Here is a 20,527-nt window from a genome sequence, read left to right as displayed (position 1 = left end):
TCTGAAGACTGGGAAAGAAAACGGCCACTGAAAAACAAAGCAGAGCGTTTGGGTTAAACCTTGAGAACAAAAGTGTCAGAGATTGGAAAATGAACTTCAGGGGCTGTTAGTTTGAGTGTGAGTGAAAACAGTCCTAATGAGAGTGGCCCTTTTCCTGCTACCCTGTCTTCACCCATCACATTCACAACCTTGCTCATAACTCTGCGGGTATGGATTCTGGTAGCTTCAGTATTTAAGGGTCTAAAGTCCTGGCCTCGAGCACACGCCCGGGAAGCACAGAGGGATTTTACTGAGCCCGCGCGGGGTTTGCTCCGTGTCCCCGCAGCCGCCGAGCCCCGCCCGGGAAGCAGCCAGACCCCATGGGAGCCCCGCCGGGTTGGCAGACCCGGAGCCGCGGGGAGGGCCGGGAAGGGCAGGAGAAGCAGCCCTGGGTCCGCCCCCGCCGAGCCCCGCGCTGCACCTGCCTCCCGGCACCGCCCCGCTGCCCGCCCCGCGCGGAGCCGCCGGCGACGCGAGTCGGGGCCGGGCCGAGCCGAGCCGCTGCGGGAGCTGCTGCGGGAGCCGCCGCGCGCCATGGGCACGGGGCGCGGGGGGATGCGCTGCATCAAGATCCTGCTGTGCATCTTCAACACCACCTTCTGGGTGAGCGCCGGGCCGGGCCGAGCGGGGCCGGGAGGAGCCGCCGCACCTGCTGCGGGCGCTGCCGGGGCCCGGGGGAGAGCGCGGGGTGAGGGGTGCCGGGTGCGGGGCTGCCAGCGGCAGGGACCGGTCCCGGGACGGGCTGCCCGAGTTCTCTGCCTCGGCTTCTATTCGCTCCGTAGGGTTGCAGTTGAAATATGTACTCGCTGTAAGAGTATTTCCACTGCTGAGGAAAGCCACCACCTTTCCTAACCGGTAATTTAGTGCCCATTTCCCCAACCAGAATTAACATTTCCAACAACGGGAGGCTGTGAGAGGTTTTCCAGCCTCCCACACTGTGTATTCCAGTGGAATACTCCACAGCATCAGGATGCTCTTTAATAATGTAATTTCAAATAGCAAGCCAACAGCCACTGCTTTCCCAAGCTCATCCTAAGCCTTGCATCAGACTGCATTTATCTTGCTGAAAGCTACACTAATGGGGCAATAAAGTGTCTACTGCTGAACCCTCAAGAGCTTTAGTGCTATGCCCACTCTGCCCTCATTGCACCTTTAATAGCACTGCTGAATTCAAGCTTGCTTTCCTTCTTTCACATTCCCTCATCCTCTGTTCTCCCCTCCAGAAGGGGTAACAATCACCAATGTTAGCTTCTTAAACGTCTTTTTCTTTCCCATTTACTGTTTTTCAAAAAGTCACAAAAGAATCTCGTTCAGCCTCTCTGGAGCAAAGAGTTTTGGGCTTTTGTCTCCTTTATGCTTGAAGCACAGTTAAACCAACTGTTGGTGACAGCACTGCGAGCTCCGGGTACACAGTGCTGCTGTGCTCAAGCTGGAGGAGCAGAGTGATGTTGCCCAGCTGCAGCTGCAAGTCAGGAGAAGGACAAAGCTTTGTGTTGTTGTTTCACAAAAGTGACAAGTACTGTGTTATCTGCCTTTTCATTGAGATGGGAGAAACCATCTCCTCAGCTGGACTGGGGGCATTCATCACCATCATCATCATCATCACCACCATGGAATGGTTTGGGTTGAAGGGACCTTAAGGCTCATCCAGTTCCACCCCCCTGCCACGGGCAGTGACACCTTCCGCTAGAGCAGGTTGCTCCAAGCCCCGTCCAACCTGGCCTTGAACACTGCCAGGGATGGAAGTCAATTAAGTTACTTCTATCATCAAAGTTTGATGTACGTCACAGTTAAACAGGGCTTAACTCCTGGTCACACAGCACTTCCCAATAAGGTGCTTTTCCTACAGTAACAGCATCTTGAGTCCAGACTGAGGCCCTGTGTGGCCTCCTGCCTGGACACAGTAAAGTTCTGAGAGTCAGGAAGAAGAGTGGAAGTTCACAAACACCACTACAGTTAAGAGCTGAAAGAAAGAAGTACATTGCACTCTAATAGGAATTCATTGTCACCGAATTTTCCGACTGCAATCCTGAGTTGTGGGATTTCAAGAAAGTACAAGGTACCAGTGACACCTCTTTAATGCTCTCCAGCCAACCCTTCCTGAAACACTGACGGTTGTGTTTCTCTTCCAGCTGGCAGGACTGGCTGTTATTGCCTTTGGGCTGTGGCTGCGATTTGGTGGGGTTATGGCAGACATTGCTTCAGACAAAAGGTCTCCAGAGTATTTCTTCATGGGTAAGTTAAAATGCTTGTGATGACAGTAGACTTTAGCCTTGGTTTCATCCTAGAGCATGTGACATACCTTATGCACTGAACTATATGAAGGCCAACAATTCCTGGCCTGAACTACACAAAACTGGACATTCTGGTGCTGTCATGTGCATGACGGTTTTCATCCTTTCTTTGCTTGGCATCAACTTCCTTAGGCCTAAGTGAACCCTTCTCTCAGACCTGATCCAGCCCTCACGGATCCTAAGTGAATTGTGCTGTTGGAATAGAAGCTGAGATGGGTCAGAGACTTGGAACATGGGGCTCACCAAAAAATCCTTCCAGACTTCTCTGTGCAGTTGCTAACCAGTGAAACAACTGTAGCTTCTGAATGCTGTTACCACCAGTGCAGCAGGAAGGCTTTTGCTTGCCATTCTCCCTGCGTCTGCACACAGGGGCCCTGAGTGACACTTTCAAGTATCAGAGCAAGTCCTTCCACAGCTGAGAAGTAAAAATACACCCCCAGTATTCAGTCATCTCAAGGGCTGCTTGTCCAGCCCGGAGAGAAATCAGTAGCTCCCCAGGCTACAGAACTGGTATTGGTCATATCTAATTTTAGGCATTTAAGATAATCTTCTTTCTCCCAAGGATTTCCAGTGGGTTTTCTGGAAACACCAGCCCTGTTCCATAGCTACAGACATCCTTAAATAGCAGCTTTCTAGGACTGCCAGCAGCTGTATTTCTCTGTGCACTGGCAATTGCAACGTGCCTTTACACCAGAAGAGTCACACTTTTGTCTGTTTTAATGTCTCACACCTGGGGATGGACTCACTCAGTTGGTACAAACATTTCTGCCATCTACAAATGCCAAGTGTGAATGAATCCCCTGTCCTTCCTTGTCCATCAAACCACTCTGACAGGGTGCCAAGAATGGAAGATGACCCCAGAAGTCCTGTAGCCGTCAGTTACCCATCCTGGGAACACTGCCTGAGCTATGCAGTGACTTTAAATACCCCAGTTCCCTTAGTGGAGGAGACCTTGGCTCTGCCACACCATACTTCTAGCCCCAAGCTTCTTTAACATATGCAGCCAGGCTGGAGGCACAGAGCTGCCTGTATGGTGCCGTGGAACAGATGGGTAGAACATTACACCCAGTAAAGTTTTGTGGAAGCCTCATGAGCCTCAGTTCATGAGGCTGAATAAGACCATTCAGATGAAAATCTGATTGGGACCTGAGGGTTACCCTGTAGCACCTCCACTGACACAGAGCCAGGAAGTATGATTTATGTTTTCTCTTACATCTGAGCTGCTATTAGATCAACTTCCTTTCCAGGTCCAGTTTATACCTATTGGATTTATTATGCTCTATCTTGGAGCTCTTCCCTGCCTCATCCACTTACTCTTGACCCAGGAGATCCAACAAGACAGAAAGATGTTCTGGCCTTCAAAATCAAGTACTGTTGGTTTGTTAGAAGCCAGAAAATAATAGATCCTGTGATGTGAATAAGCACCATGGTCATTTCACAGCTTTGCAAGCGCAGACTGTAACACAGTGTTATTTGGTGCCTGTGTATTTAAATCTCTACGAGATTTAATCTGCTTCAGTCCTGTATGGGAATTGCAAAAGCAGATCAGAGCAGTTAATTTGGAGAAGTCCTGGGGCATGTTCTTGTAAAAGTTTCATCATATACAGCAACACTCAACTCTTGGGGCTGTCACATGTATTTATAGAGCTGGACGTTGTAATACGTAGCTGCTAGCAGAGGAACTGATAAGGAACAGGACCTAAATGTTGAAGATTCTTTTGAACTTGAACTTTTGACCTGCTAAAGCAAAGTGTTGGCCCTTTTTTGTAGTGGGCTTCGTGCCTACTACAGGGAGCATTCCTGTTAAAGAAAAGTAAAACATCTTCTGCTGCCCTCACTCTTTACAGATCATATTAAATGTTGTGACTTCTGATGGGGCAGCCCAAGTCTGAGGCTGGTAACAATCTGTGACTAAGATAGTGGTAAAGGAATGGTGATGAGTTCCATAAGGGTGGGTTTTAGCAACAGGCAAGGCTGCACTTGATCATCATGCTCAAGGGCTTTACCCCTCTGTGAGATTTCAGCTCCAAGTCCCCTGACAATTGTGTACTGGGCCCTTCTCACAGGAGTGGTGTTCAGTTGGCTGTATGTGTCTGCTCTGTAACATGCATTCTGGGTGAGAGCCCAATTTTTGCATAGGAATTCTCAGTATGGAACACAAGGAGCAGATGCCCAGAGGGTTTCAGGAGAAAGAGATCAGCAATATGACTTGGAGATAGAAACACATCGCAATAGATTTAAAAACAAGTCCTGTAGCTCTGTTCCACTGCCTGCTTTGTGTCTGCCTTGCGATAACACTGTGCTCAGCTCAGCTTTGTGCCAGTGCTTGGAACAACACTGCAGCTGCATTCAGAGTTTGCTTGGTAGGTTGAAGCACTGTCCAGAATCAGCATCTTGTGGAAAACAGCTCATTTTCTTGATTCTAAAGAGCAGCACATTCTGCTCTTCTTGTACCTGCACTGAGCTGCCAGCTGAGTCTAACCAGCTTCTCTCTCATGCTTCCTTGTGATGGGGTTTATATTCCTGGTTCTGAAATGTTTTAGTTTAAAATAATTGATTATATCTTTGCATTTTCCATTAGGGCAGAAGGAGTCTCCTTAAATAGCCTTGTTCTTTACCATCAGCCCAGCCCAGTCTGCCCCCTGGAATAGTTTGGGCTCTGACTTGGCAACCAGACATGTTCATCTTTTCCAGCCACTGAAATGTTTGTGTTGGTTTGAGAACAACTCAGAGGCAGCAGTGCTGAGGTCAAGCACACATATGTGTTCTGAGCTATCTGCTGCTTGTGATTTTGTGTTTGGTGATCCATATTTCCCACTGCAGCTTGCAGGTTTTTAACTTACAACTTTAAAGGTTAGATTTGAAACTCTCTGACCCGTAAAGTCTCCTCCTTCACTTTACCACATGTATCTTACACTGGAGTGGCTTCCTAAAATTGGCCATCCTCTCTCTGCAGCTCCCCAAGTTTCTGAGTTCCCACTGCACAATGTTTCTGTGTCACGTCACCTCACAGTATGTTTTGTGCCTGTGCTTCAAGTGGTGAAGCAAAAATGCAGCTTTCCTACTCTATGGCAGTTCAGCTTTGCTGGATTTCATACATTCCTCTCTTAAAGAAGAAAGATAAAAGGAAAAATAAAAGATCATTTAAAGGTCAGTAGAGGGGCAGTTACCTCATCTGAGCTGCCTGTGACACTATTGACCAAATGGAGAAAAGATCTGTAGGAAAAAAGAATTCCCTCAGCTTCTTCATCCTTCTCAAGACTCCTGTGCCAAGACTGTGCCGAGTTTTCTGCTGGGCAGGAAAGCTTGCAACAATCAGAAGGAAAAGAGAGATGTTTGTGTGAACCCCAGAGGTCAGCATTGCTGAGTGCAATGAAAACTAACACGGGGGTTTATAAGGGTTACTTCAAGACACCTTTTTTCCTCTTTGCTTTTGGTGGATGAAAAGTCTGCTCTGGTTCCTTGGGCAAAATGGAGGACAAACTATCCCTCATAAGTGGAGTGCAGAGGATCACATCACTGCCAGCAGCAATAAAAATGGAATGTATGTACTCAACAAGCCCCCTCAGGAATGCTAACAAAACCTGACAAATGTGAATGAATCAATCACAGAATCCTAGAATGGGTTGGGTTGGAAAGGACCTTAAGATCATCCAGCTCCAACCCCTGCCATGGGCAGGGACACCTTCCACTAGAGCAGCTTGCTCCAAGCCCCTGTGTCCAACCTGGCCTTGAACACTGCCAGGGATGGGGCAGCCACAGCTTCTCTGGGCACCCTGTGCCAGCGCCTCAGCACCCTCACAGGGAAGAGCTTCTTCCTTATATCTAACCTGAACTTCCCCTGTTTCAGTTTGAACCCATCACCCCTTGTCCTGCCGCTAAATGTGGATGGCTCTTACTCGTAACTGCCAGCATGGAAGTATTGCTTCTCCTGCACAAACTTTCTGCTTCGCTACATCTTCTCTGCTTTCATTCCATGATCCAACCTGTGGTCCAGGCATCCATCAGGGCCAAAACAATTGTGGGCAGAACTTTCAGGGTGGCTGTGGCTTTCTCTGGGGCTCTACAAGAGCAGGAGTGATCATGCTGGCTTTGAAAGGTACAGTTAGAAGGCACATGCCTGAGGATATGAAGTCATGTCTGGAGTTGAAGGATATTAGTAGTTTTTCTCCGTAGCAGTGGGTGCCCATACAAACAGGAACGTGTTGGCCAGCAGTTAAATTCACGTAAACAGCAATTCTCTGCTTCCGTGCCTCATTTTGTTATAGTTCTAGTCATTTATTTTGGAATCAAGCACTATATCCTTTGTCAACAGTGTTTTCTCTCAACTCCATAGCCTCAAACTCTATCAGCCTTTAAAATGAGAACCATTGGCAAAGCACCCTCTCTGTAGAGATGAGGAGCATCAAATGGTCCTGCTATCATGTGTGTTAAGAGAGGCTTTTAGTCTTTACTTAAGACTTAAACAATGAATTTGTCTTTCTTCCTATCATCTTGTGTGCAGATCTCTTCTGTATTGAGGAAGAGTGGTTTAGAAAAGGCTGATAGTGGCTCCGAGTGGCTGCACCGGAAATTCTGCTTGAAAAACATGACAGCACCACCCCACAAAAAAATCTCACCCTTACTCAAAATGAAAGTTGTTCAAAAGTCCTCAGTCCCTGCACTGGATTGTAAAACCTGGCAGTCAGTTCCTAAGAATCAGTACCCACCTGCAAAGGAAAGGCAAGGCCAGCACAAAGTTAGTAGTCTGATAAAACAAGTTACTTAAGCCCATGGTTCAGCCCAGAGAAGAAAAGCTCTATGGAGACAGAGTAGCTTCCAATATCTGAAGAGACCTACAAGAATTCTGGAGCGCAGCTCTTCATTGGGGACTGTAGTGATAGGACAAGGGGTGATGGGTTCAAACTGAAACAGGAGAGACTTTAAGGAAGAAGTCCTTCCCTTGAAGGAAGGTGGCGAGGCGCTGGCACAGGGTGCCCAGAGAAGCTGAGGCTGCCCCATCCCTGGCAGTGTTCAAGGCCAGGTTGGACACGGGCTTGGAGCAAGCTGCTCTAGTGGAAGGTGTCCCTGGCCATGGCAGGGGTTGGAGCTGCATGAGCTTTAAGGTCCTTTCCAATTCAAACCAGTCTGTGATTCTACTGGAATAATCTGTCCATCTATCTTGGGTTGACTGGTTTATATTTGCAGTATGCCAAGACTGACTTATCACTTGAGTATGATAATTGAGCAGGCTTTTTGCCTGTTAAATTGCCCTCCTGGTTAAACCTTTCTCCCACCCTGGTCTGGGTGTAGTTATCTAGAAGCTCTGCAGTTCCACACAGCAGCAACAGTTGAACTCACAGTTATGCCACTTCCTTCTTGATGCACCCTCTTCTGCCTCTAGACACCTGGCAGCCACCCTGGTGCCCAGTCACTGGGAATGCTGCTCACTGTGTGAGCCACCTCAGTGAGTGGCCAAGCAGTTGTACCTCATTTCAGTCACACTGCCCATTGCAGAGTGGCACCACAGGCTCAACACTTCTGCTCTTCCAGAGACAGCCACCAGTAGCAAGTGACCTCAGTGACTGGGGATAAACCTGCCACTGGTTCTGTGTGAAGTAAAAAGACATCAAGGTGTTTCCTCTTGCTGTAGCAGCACAGTAAACTCCAGGAATCATAGAATCACAGAGTAGTTAGGGTTGGAAAGGACCTTAAAATCATCCAGTTCCAGCCCCCTGCCAGTGGCAGGGACACCTCACACTAGACCATGTCGCCCAAGGCTCTGTCCAACCTGGCCCTGAACAGTGCCAGAATAGGGCATTTACCAGTTCATGCTCAGGCTTTCTCAATTACATGTTCTGTTCTTCATACATGCTCTATTCAAAAGGCCAAACTGTGCTTGAGATACCACGCTCTGAAGTGGCTTCCAGGAAAAAATACCAACCAGTATAACGGATGGAAATCTCCTGTGTCGTGTTTCATTCTGACAGAGCTGGAAACAGTGGAACTGTCCACTCAGAAACCAGTAAGAGGAAAGCATTTTGTCTGCTGGAAAAGAATGAAACAGCAACAACAAACTAAAGCCCTTAGCTCCTTTTCACAATGCGTTAGTTCAAAAGAGAGGGTCTTCACAGAGTTGGCTTGTTCTGTTCCAACACTTTATCTGCAGTGGAGAGAGTAAAGACAGCTCTCTGCAAAGTCCTAACTTTTACTGCTGTAGGGGGAGAACACATTTGTGTTCTGGTTTGGAGCCTGTACATTTAAGTGTTAGAACTGTGTAATTGCTGATGTCTGCATGGAAACATATTCGCATGCAGAATTATTCAGGGTGACCTAATCTAGAGAGGATCGTAGAATACCAAATGACTGAGTATTAAAAAGCCAGATGAAACACTGGATCAATAAAGCAGTGTGGCACAAATGATAACAGATAATCTAAGCAGTATAAAACACTGTCAGACTTTGCATTAACTGTAGCCACCCAGGAACATGACCTTAGACTGTCAGTTACTCTTGACAAAAGTACCTTCAGCTGCAGTCAAAAGCAGATAAAATGTCAGAAGTTCTTAATAAATGAGAATCCAACTGAAAAACTGTAATGTCATTGTGTAACTTTCTAATGCACTCAGTGTCTTTGAGTGCTGTATCTGGTCAAAAAGGATGAAATAAAACCAGAGAGTGCTAAGAAGTTTCACCAGATTATCGTACTGTGCACTATGAATAACTTTCCAGAGTAGGAAGGTTTTCACAGTGTTCACAGTATTCCGTTGCCACAGGATTCTGATAGAGCAGATCCACCTAGTACAGGAATGTTGGTTACAGCTGACTTCAATGAGCTTAGTATTGGGTGAAGTAGGTATTGACAAACCAGTCTGTAATGCTTTTGTGGCTCCAGGAAGATTAAACCCAAAATACCTGTTGAATTCACACAAGACATCTATGTCTGTGCATTATGCTCAAATTAGTAAGTTCCAATTCTCGAGACATTTACCTGCCTTCAGAATACTGCCTCTCTTCTCCAGTTTTACAAATCTATTTTATGGATAAATATACTAAAAATCCCTTAGTACAGACATGGTAATCTCTAGTAATAAGCCTGTTTCAGAAACCAGCTTTGCTACTATGTGCATACACAGCTGTGCTGTCTGGCCTGTTACATCCAGCTCCTACATGTGCTTCTCAGCTTTTCCAGTAACGCATTTGCACTACTGGGTCCTTGGTCCTTGAGAGCCTCAGTCCCTCTGTGGAGGATCACATCTCTCTCCTGGGCTGTAATGCACATACAACCTCAGGAAAACCTCTTCAATCATGGCTGCATTCTGGGGCTCCTGAAATCACTGCCTCTGCATCCCTTATAGCAAGAACAGAGCTGCCTGTTGTCTCAGAGGAGTATGAAGAGTTGGCAGCTTGTTTGGTGTTAGTTACTCAGCCCAGAAAAGGAAAAGCAGAATTATTTAGAATGGAAAGTGAGCACAGCAGCCAGGTAAACAAGAAAACCATGTGAACCAGACAGGGAGACAGTGTATGTCTGCTCCTGCTCTTTGAGGTAGGCTATAGACAGAGATTTTTAATCTCAAAGCCATCAGTAAGATTTTGGAAGAAAAAGAAAGAAAAACCAAACCACTGGGAGAGGGTTTACTCCAGACTCTGAAATCAGATCTCTACCAGCCTAGGTGGTGGTGGTGATGGTTCCTGCACTGTCTGCAACAGCAGTGGTTTTAATGTGCATATTAGTAGGTTCCTACCTTCCTGGTTTGTGCTGTGGCGTTTCCTTTCTTTTCAAGCACTGGCAGTGCACAGCTCTGCCTAGCACGAGGCTCTACAACAGGAGCACAGGGGGACCCTGGACCTAAGGACAGTTGTTACTCTGTCCAAGCACCACGTAACAGACTAAAGAACTGGTGGCATTTCCTTTCAGATTAATTTTGCAGAAATTTGCACATTCCCTTTTCATTGCTCTCAGGTACAAAGAACAGTCTTGAATTGATATTACTCTAAAGATGAGGCTGATCCCTCCCTCACTTTTGATACATATAAAGACATATTGCAGACAGCAGCTATAAAATCCCATCCTTCTCTTATACCTAGTCTAAAAATGGTGGAATTCTGTATTCACTGCGAGTCACAAAGGTTTTGTTGATACAGAAATGGCACACAGAATCCTTTAATCTTCCTGAGAGGTGCTTCTTCACACTTGCAGATCCACTGTCTGAGTACAGCCCCAATAGGATCTGTGTACCATATCCAGAAGAAACAGTATCTTATGGAAGAACTCTGTGCCATGATCACAGATGACCACCTAGAGATCTCCTCCGAGTTGTGGATTTGCCATTCTTCACTACTGGGAGCCAGAGGTTGCTCTGAGATCACCATGTAACTTGTTCATTTCCCTGGTAATTGCAAAGCCTGCTAGAAAATGGGAATTCCTCCCATTGGGATTTTCACAGGGAATACCCCCATGTTACATTTTCCTTTCAGCAAATAATGATTTTCCCCATGGGATGAATTAAAAAAAAAAAAAAAAAAAAATCAAGTATATGGCAAAGCTGCTGCTTTGCTGCTTTCCAAATCTGTTCTTTGCTGAAGTATGGGCCTCCCCTCTTACACTTTCTGCTTTTTAGCCAGAAAGGAAATCAATCTGTTATTAGATGTCCTTCACTTGGCTTACTGCTAAAAGTACAAGTGTTAGTTTCCTTCACAGCTTATAAAAACGTGTGTGATTAGGGTGTGTTTTAGCACAGCTAAAATACCAAAAACCAACCCACCATCCCAAAACCAGAGTACTGCCCCACAAAAGAGGTCAAGAGAATAGGCTCTGGCCAAAAATATGCCAGCGCTATGACATCCAGCTGTTCATTCTCTTGTCTTTACAAAGCAGCCCGTATTTCCTCCAGTACCCCTCAGAGTCAGCAGTGTCCTGGCTGCATCTGCTCCATCAACTGATTTTCTATTGCATTTTGCACAGGCCTCTCTACCCTTCTGCACTTAGGGACTGGCAGTGACCTGCTTTGTGTGTCCTGCACACAGCTGCAATATAGTTCTGAGCTGCGCGCAATCACATACATGGCTGTTTTCTGCCCCTTTTAGTGATGTAGCAGCGTGCCTGTCCTCAGGATCCCCTCTTCCTCTGTTGTCTGCTCCTGTGCAGGCTGTATGCTGCCACTGAACTCAAAGACTAGGTTGTTATCAAACTCTTCATTAGGAGGCACAGATCTGAGTGACAAAATTAAGCCTCAGGAAATGAACAGAGGCGAGAAGAGGTGAGAGAACATTTCACACAGGCCACAAACCTTTGCTTCCTTTCTACCTCATACTTTTTTACTTCTGCTGCACAAAAAGCTGCAGCTACAGAGTCTTCTCAACACTTCCCATTCACCTCAACCCCACTTGCATGCTTCTTTTGGCCTTGCTGAGCTTTGTGGTAACTTCTTATGCGTCAGAGTTTCTAGCTGCAAAATATGTTCCATTTTGTGCCTATAAACTGCCTTTTCTGTTTCTCTGCTGTGCTTTACATGCCAGATTGGAGGTTATGCCAAGGCTTTGTGTTTTACAATGGAAGCACTTATGAATAGAAGCTGATTAAGGCTTTGCTTTCCATCCTGCTTTTTGGAAAGGAATGGGCTGTAGTGAAGCTCAGATACTTCTGAGAAATGACACTACTGCCCAGTGATTCCTGGATTTGTCTGCTTTGCTGATCCTGACTGCGCTAACTTGATGGCTGTCAGTGCATGATGGCACTAGGGAAGACTGTGGTTCTAAGGGGTGCCATATATTGCCACCCTTTCTTTTCCAGAGTCTCACTTTTCAGCTTAGATCTATTCCTATTAAGAATTTGAGGTGATCGTGCCTACCTTGCTGCATATAGCCCACTAGGAAAAGAAATATAAGTCCCTACATTATATACTTACAACCTCTAGGTTGGTTTTGAACCTATTGCTTTGATACCCTCCCTGGAAAGCATCTTCCACTTGAAGATACCTGGATGTGGGTGCCAGGAAACCACGCAGTGCAAGCTGAGTCCCCATGGATTTCTTTCAAGCTACTCTCCAAGTGCCTCATTCCTGTGTGAAAGATTACATGTGTGTCTATATTACAGACAAGTAAAAACATCTAGGTGGAAAAATAAGAATGACACAAATCTGAAGAAATAGCTCTCTGAGGATCAGCAGCTACCAGCCGCAGGCTGAGAGAGGGCAAGGTCTGGAAGGAACTCTCCTGAACAGAGGGTGGAAGAAGGTGCTCTGAAGCTCCTGTCTGGCTCAGCTGTAAGGCCGGACTCGAGGGGGCTCAGCTTTGTTTAGTGAGTGCTGTGAGGCCTTCCTGTAACACACCTTAAAAGGGAAGCTCTGCCGGAGGTGGCGTGAGTCATGCGAGGGAAATGTTCAGGCTGTTCCTCAGACAAAAGCAAATCCAAATTCCTGAGAGTGGTCTCACCCCTTTGCTATCTGCAAGCACCAAAAACCCAGGGGAAGACTTCTTCCCAGCCTTAATCGAAAGTCTCTCGGCTGAGGTGCCTGATAAGTGACTACAGGGACTGGAGTAGGGAGGGATACACAGAAAAAGGTCCAGGAAACATCTTTGTAGTTACACTCTGTTTATTGCCGTGGAGATCTCAGGAAATGGCAGTTTTGGTGTTTGGCAGCTCAACAGAAGGTTCTGCACCTCCAAGGAGGTTTTGTCTTTTCCAGTCCTTCTTCCACGAGGCGCTGACCTTTCTCTCCTGAGCCATATATATTTTGTATACCCCTCCTTCAGTAAAACCCACTGTGTTGTAATGTGTGTACAATTATTAGCTTAGTCCTGATAAGTCACAAGATGCTGAATATTAAAAATCTAGAAAATACAGAATATGAACTGCCAGAACATTCAGCAAGCAGCAAATCCCACATATCCCATCCCAGACCTGGAAAGCCATATTAATGATAACCAGTTTAGTGCTGTTTAGCAGAACTTGTGTCCTCACAGCAATCCTTGGGCACAGGAAAGGTACCAGGGCAAGAAGGATGGAGGGAGGAGAAGGATCACGATAGCTGGGATCAATATCTGGCTGATAGCCAGTCACTGGACTGTGATGTGGCACTGAATGGGCAGCAGGCAGGAGTTTGTCTTCTCCAAGCAGGCTGCAGCTGTGTGGCAGAGAGGGATGCTCTGTACTCATGTACTGACTCTTTTGTTTGGGGTTTCATTTTCCTAACAACTACTGCACATTGTCATTTGTAGGGCTTTCTCGTGTAGGTTACACAAGGGCTGCTGATAGTAAATGCCAGCAGCTCTGTTAACCCTAAAGATCTGGGTCAGATTGTAAAACAATGTTTAAGTTGGTAACTGAGGGGACTAAAAGTTTCCTCACAAGTTTGGTAGTGAAAGCCGGGAGGAAGGCTCATTGTGCCCTCTAGTGTGCACAGCCTGGAGCTCCACTGGCCCCTCAGCATGAGGCATGAGGGAACTGAATCACAGAACCATAGAATCAGTCAGCTTGGAAAAGACCTTTAAGCTGAAGTCCAACCGTTCCCCAGCACTGCCAAGGCCACCACTGACCCATGTCTCCAAGTCTTCTGATCATAATACATTGATAACATGAACCTTTAAAAGCTGCTCCTCTCTCATTCTAACACTGGCCCTGGTATGCTGGAGGAAAAAGAGTAAAGATGCTGGATCATGCCTACGCAGCAGGCAATAAAGCAGCTACTGCTCATAAAGGAAGGTGCCACACTCCAAATCACTGTAGACAAGCTTCTATTCTCTACAGTGACCAAGCTCAGGACTATTGCTGAGCTTATGACCACCACACCCCACCCTTCCCAGGCTGTTCCTTGTCACTCAGTTCACCAGAGGGTGCAAATTTCTTGTTTCATTAACTTCTAACAGCTTTCAATGTTTTTCCCCATTCTTTCTAATAGCAATCAGCTAAAGCATTGATTCCAGAGGAACATCACACTGTACTGCCTGGACCCTTGCCCAAAGGTCTTCAAAAGTCCTTTGTTATGTGCTGCCAGGCAATGGATAGAGCATAACTGCCAGGTAGCTTTTCAAGTTCTGCTCCTACACAGCAGCAGAGCACATTTGCATCTCCAGGTTTCACAGAAATAAGCCCTTTAGCAATGTGGAGGGGATTTTTTCCTTATTTTCCTCCCTGAAGAGTTGTAAGGTGCTTCTGGATGCTGTGGTGTCTGCTCCTCCTGGACTGAGCTGCTCTTGGGACAGGAAACTTGGGAGGCAGGAGTCTTCTCATTCATCTTCCTGAAATTCCCCAAGTATTCTGAAGAAATCATTGGGGTTTTATGGCAAAAGTTTCCTGTGGTACAGATGCTCTTTGTGAGAGCCAGAGACCATTGTTACGTACAAATGTGTGGTTTTCACAAAAGAGGTAGCAGCCTTTGGGAAGTGAAACCTTAAATCCTCCACTGACTCTGGTTTTCCACAGGACTCTATGTGCTGGTGGGAGCCGGAGCTCTCATGACCACAGTTGGATTTTTTGGGTGCTGTGGAGCAGCGCGGGAGTCTCAGTGCTTACTTGGAGCAGTAAGTAAAAGGTTTCAAGGGCCTGGGCTGCACAGCAAGATAATCCCAAAGCATATGTGTCACTAGTGGGAAAATATTTATTGTCCCAGACCTGGAATGCCTTCAGTCTTTTCACTGGCTGATCTAGCTATTGCAGAGATTCCATACATGAAGAAATTCCATTGCTTGTCTCATATGACATGCTGGAATTTCCTTCTGGCTTTTCTGAAGCTACCAACTGAGCCACATCTCTGCCACTTCCACCTTAGTTCGCATATAACAAGAAATCTGACCTGACTCTTTGTTACTGCCCCTGCTACCAGCTTCCTTTTGGTTACTGTGTGAGCTTCTTGAGGCTCAGGCCTGGATGAGGGACTGACTGGCAGTGCATGTAAAGCAGTATCGTGCAATGTTTAATAATGTAAGATTCTCTTCTTCATCTGCAGTTCTTTGCTTGCTTGTTGGTGATATTTGCAGCCGAGATCACTGCTGGAGTGTTTGCCTTTATAGGCAAGAAAGTGGTAAGTAGCAAGAAACTTCTAACGTAATGAATGGGTACTTACAAGACTCTGGCATGCAGTGACCTACAGTCTGGCTCTTACATTGCAAATCTTTCCAGAGACTTTTCCCAGGAAGACTCTGACTTTCTTATGTGGAGTCAGTGAGAGTTTGTGTTATCACCAGTCCAAAATGGGATGCATTCCTTCCCCCCCCTCCAAAAGAAAATCTGCAGGTGTCATTCAACCTCACATCCACCAGGAACATCAAGTAGATCTGTATGATAAGAGGGCATTGCTTAGGAAAAGGGCAGAGATTCAAGCAGTGAACTTCTCCAACTAACAGTGTTTAACCAAAACATAGAATACAGCAGATGTAAATTCTGACCCATGCAGAGTGCCTCTGAATGCCATCAGGCCACAAAACCTCCTGTCTTTCCAATCCCGGTACCTCAGTTTACCAGGCATCATTTTCTGCTCTGGAGGCTGATGACACACCTGAAGTCTGCAGTGGATTGCAGGTAACTCACATGGAAAGTTTGATTTCTACAGGCAATACAGGAAGCCCAGAAGATCTATGAAGACATTTATGATGACTATATGAAAAATCCGGGGGGGAAGGTCAACAGGACTATCTATCACTTACACATGGCTGTGAGTAGTCCTCAACTTTAATACCTTACGTTGCTTCTCTACCGTCACATTACCTTTTAAATTCAGAATGCCTCCCACTGAGGTATGAAAGAACAGAACTGAGTGTTACTTAGGATGGATCAAGAGGCTCACAACCTGGTTTCCTAATGGCTCTGTCAGAATTCTAAAGTGATCCCTACCTCTGAAAGTGAAAATGGCCAGGCTTTTAAACTTCAGCTGATGCTTCTGGACCGTGTTGTGCAGAAGATACAACTCTTATGGCCCTTCTGGATATTAAAATCCAGGAAGAAATACTCACAAATGTAGAGGGAGATAAAGGTCTGAATCTCTCTGCATTTGTCAGAGAGAAAACTGACCCATGTCCTAGGACCTCCAGTGTGGCAGATCCTGTCACTGACTGAACCAAGTAGGTAAAGAAGCAAAAGCACGTGGGTGGCTCAGTTCAGGCCACCCAATAAGTTAGTGTGTGAATCAGAACTGGAACCTGCAACTTCCTGAATCTTGTTTGTGTCCACCCTGTATCTACACTGCCTCCCGCAGAGATAAAGCCCAAGCTTTGTTTCTCCTTGCAGCATTCCCACGTTCTTTAGAACAAACATTTCACAACCTCAGACCCTCTTGTCCTTCTCCCATAGTTGTTATTTCTGACCCAAGAAAGAATTCCAAGCATTTTGTGGGAGATAGGCAAACAGGAAAAACAAACCCTCTGAACACTCTGATTTATTACCGTCTCCAAACCCAACTATGTTTTGTCAGAACTAGATTCTGGCATTCTCTGCTGCAGCTTCTGTGTGTTGCACATAATTCTGCATGTGCTATTTGAACTTTCTGCTTTCTCCCTTTAACAACTCCTGTTTTCCTATAAGCCAGGGAGCTGCTTTCCCAAATCCACAAGTTTGCTCAGAGATCTGTAATAAAAACCCTACCTGGAAGTTGTTGTTAATACAAATCTGTTTGTTTGCTATGGCTTCAGACAACTGAAACCGATTTTTGAGTTGGAAGTGGCAATTAATATAGGGAATTTATTTATTACTTGTTCTGTATTGTTTGTTGTTATCTATTGTCTCACCTTCAGTATGAAACCAGTCTGTGCTTTCTCCTTCCTTGATCCTTCATCTCTCCCTCATTTAGCTCCAATGTTGTGGTAAAGATGGTATAGAACAACAAATGGGACTACCCTGCCCAGAGAACATCCAGCTGCCAAAGGCAAGTATCCTCTGTTCTGGTTGATATAATCACTTTATTTATGTCAATTGTTTAGTAAAATTGAAGATATTCTATAAGTAAAAGAAAGGAAGAACTTCCTTTTTACAAGTGCCAGCATGAAATTCCATATGAAATAGAGCAGAATGGAGGCAGAAATAAGATGGAAGTTGTACTGAACATACCCAGCCCTCATTGCTGAGGCCTTCTTACAGTATCCCATGGTAGCTGAGACAATATTACATCATCTGAAAAGTGGGAGGGATGTAGTAGAACAGCAGTCCTAAATGTAAAGCCCTGTGAAGGCTGCCTGCAAGGAGGTTCCTGACTAGGAACTTTGTTGGTCTTAAGAAGGATAGTTAGTTCTGTCTTGGGTGGAATCTGCTTGTGAGTGCAATGTTGAGCTGAAGGGCCAAACTTCCTGATTTGGCATGGCCCATTATAGAAAGGGTTTTAAATTTAAGGAAAACCAGAAGACGACTTGTCTGTGTCAGCTGGTACAGGGAAGAGATGTCTCACTAGAAAAGGGAATACACTGGGAAAATTGTCCTACAAAACACAAGACACAGATGGAAGAATTAATACAGTGTCTGCAGTAATATTTTTCCTAATATCTGTTGTTTAGAGCTGCTTGGAGTATATTTTTCTAGGAATAAAGATCTTTCCATGTTTTTTTTAACAGAGCTGCCTGGTTGAGATCCAGAAAGTAATTGATGCTAATCTGCATTTAGTCGGAATTGTTGGAATTGCAATTGCTGGCATCACAGTGAGTAAATCCATCTTCTCATTCTCAAATCTCTATCTGAGCCCAGTACCCTGTCTCTTCCTCAAAGCTTTGTGGAAGGTCTTACGGCAACTGGCAAGATTCCTCAAAGGTGAAGCTATTCCTATCACTTTCAGTATATCTTCTCTCTGGGAACTGTCCACATTGGTGCAAGCAGACTTGCCTAACTTTGTTTTAGTAGTTCATTTTGTGCCCTTAGACAGGGTCCCAACTATCTAATGGCAGTGCCCATGAACCAAACTGAAAATCAAAAGGCTGTAGCAGGATTTAATCTATTCTGCAACAACTACGGACTGACGCTTTAGGCCCTTTAAGGATCCATTCCTTAGATTTCATAAAGAATAGAGTGCCTAACTTTTGCACAGAAATGGCTTTCCAGGAAACTGCTGGCTCTAGCATTGGTTCAGTGCAAAGGATAGTTAATAACAGTTCTCCTAGGTCACAGACTCAGCACTCAGTAGGTATTTTGATAAAGGAACACTGCAGCATTTCTTTCCTAAACCTCCTTCTAGTTACAGAAGCTGTTTCACCAAACTGTGTCAAAGCATCAATAACTTCCCTTACAGTCCACCTTCTCTCCCAAGCATGTATTGTATTCTCAAGGTCTGCTCCTCCACCACAGAGCTGTGACCAATAGATGTCACCCTGCCGCAAGGATGTGCCAGGTCGGGCAGTCTCTCAAACAGGCCTTTCCAGCGCTTGTGCCATGACTTCCTTCAGGCCCAGAAACCAGCAGTAGCCTGAAGCAGCTTGAGGAACCAGAGCATGAGTAAAGAAATACACCTTTAGCTGCTTTGGTGAGCAGGAGGTTCCTGGACTTACATGGACACTTAAAAGCAGATGAAGGTTTTATGCAAGTGAAAGAAACCATGGCATGGGGAAGGGGGATGAAACAATCCTGTGATTTGTACAAAATGTGAATGCACACTCAAAAATACAGCAAAGCAACACAGAGTTTCGGTAACCTCATTGCTCACCAAGCACTAGAAATATGAATCTCTCTTCTATGGCTTCCCACCTCAGCTAAAGCAGAAGTTATGGAATGATAACCCCTTCAGCAGCAGAAGCATGTCTGGACACTTTTTTTGTGCTTGTTTCTGACACTTCAAGAGCAGGGTGAGATGCCTCCTTCTTCATTAGGGAGGTGTGTGGGGAGGGGATATGAACTCAGTGGTGTAACTGCCCAATAGTACTGCTCACCTTCAGTCATTAGCAATGAAGCTTCAGGAGGTAGCTGCTAAAACTGTAGCAAAAAAGCAATTTCTGGAGACTCTGGCAACACTCACTGTTCTTTGACATTCCCTCTAGTTACCCAGCTCCCTAACATGGATAGTTTTATATTTACTGTAGAGCCTTGGTCTTGAGTCATTCATAACTGTTAAGAGCTTGGCTTTCTCTGCAAAACCACAATGCTCAGCACCAGACCTGGTTCCTCTGGAATCATCCTCTGCTCTTGCTCAAATATGTATACAATATTCCATGTTAAGCATTCTGAAATTCAGAACCTTTTGAAGCAATTCCAGGCATAACAGCAATAGTCACAGTGAAATTTATGTTAATAACATTAATGTTTGGGGCTGTTCTGCTGGCATTAACATTTAGGACAAAGAACACCGATAAAATCTTGGCTTTGAGTATCAGTGAAATCTCTTTGATGTTAACTGTATGATGTCTTGGGGTTTGTAGATGGAAGCAGCCACCTGCTACTCTGCAGTTACAACCTTCCGATTGCTCTGATATGCAGACTATTTTATAACTGTGTTGTAAGTAGATTCCTAAATCACATCCCTTCTCTTCTAGATCTTTGGCATGATATTCAGCATGGTTCTGTGCTGTGCGATCCGTAACACAAGAGACATGATCTAAAACTGTCACTGCACAACTGTGTCCCAGGAGTTCCAGACTAAGCTTACAAGAAGTGTTCTACCCAATTTAATAATTGTAATACATTTTAATCAGTGTTTTAACATAATGAGGGTAAATATCCCATTAGAGGAGCAGGTGGATTGTATTAGTTACAGTAAAACAGAAGTGAACAAAAAAGGGGTTTTAAATGTACTTTGTAATGAAGAAAAGCAAAGGTGCATCTATGACTAATTGTTAATGTTTGTATATGTGCAATTAAGAGTTTACACATCAATAGACATGGTGTAAGCATATGCATATCTCTCTACATATGTGCATGAGTAGGTACCTGTCTAGGTATGTATGTGCAAATCGACTGTGCTGTGTGTGCATGTTTGCAGGCAGTCTTCCAGAGCCTCACTATGCAAGAGCGTGCACACCCCACATACACACAGTGCTTGGAACCCTTCATATCCAGCCCATTTGCCAAGGGTTAGCAGAGGAACAAATGCCACTTTAAAAAGGGAGATCTAGGATCTATTTTGTAATAGTTCTTTTCAAAGCCTCACAGAGTAGAATTAATAAAATTGGACTTTATTAAAACAAATCTAATGCCTAAAGGCCTGCTCCAGCAAACTCAAATTCATGTGAGGAGACCCACTGGCACCACTGGCATGCAGAGACTGGATTTGGTGTGGTTACCCTTCATGCAAATGCAGAAAGCTCTGGGA

The 20,527-nt window shown here is 45.3% G+C and overlaps 1 protein-coding gene across 1 annotated transcript; it reads left to right on the top strand.

Moving 5' to 3' along the window:
• The first annotated feature begins 479 nt into the window (after nucleotides 1-479).
• TSPAN2 (tetraspanin 2) lies at nucleotides 480-20,108 on the top strand. The gene is made up of 8 exons (XM_061454968.1): nucleotides 480-642; nucleotides 2,172-2,274; nucleotides 14,737-14,834; nucleotides 15,260-15,334; nucleotides 15,863-15,964; nucleotides 17,096-17,170; nucleotides 17,850-17,933; nucleotides 19,752-20,108. The coding sequence occupies exons 1-8, from the start codon at nucleotides 574-576 to the stop codon at nucleotides 19,815-19,817; spliced, it is 672 nt and encodes a 223-aa protein (XP_061310952.1). The 5' UTR covers nucleotides 480-573; the 3' UTR covers nucleotides 19,818-20,108.
• Nucleotides 20,109-20,527: the final 419 nt, after the last annotated feature.

The sequence above is a fragment of the Pezoporus flaviventris genome, unplaced genomic scaffold (assembly GCF_033815535.1).
Source record: "Pezoporus flaviventris isolate CSIRO_AGI_PZ_B2104156 unplaced genomic scaffold, CSIRO_AGI_Pfla_v1 ptg000017l, whole genome shotgun sequence".
NCBI classification, from domain to species: Eukaryota; Metazoa; Chordata; class Aves; order Psittaciformes; family Psittacidae; genus Pezoporus; species Pezoporus flaviventris.
This window is presented reverse-complemented; position numbering and strand designations above follow the sequence as displayed.

Excerpts from the sequence above, each read along its gene's own strand:
- TSPAN2 (XM_061454968.1), top strand. The coding sequence starts at position 574 with ATGGGCACGGGGCGCGGGGGGATGCGCTGCATCAAGATCCTGCTGTGC. Across the intron at positions 2,275-14,736 it reads TCCAGAGTATTTCTTCATGG|GACTCTATGTGCTGGTGGGA; the intron begins GTAAGTTAAAAT and ends GGTTTTCCACAG. Across the intron at positions 15,965-17,095 it reads TCTATCACTTACACATGGCT|CTCCAATGTTGTGGTAAAGA; the intron begins GTGAGTAGTCCT and ends TCCCTCATTTAG.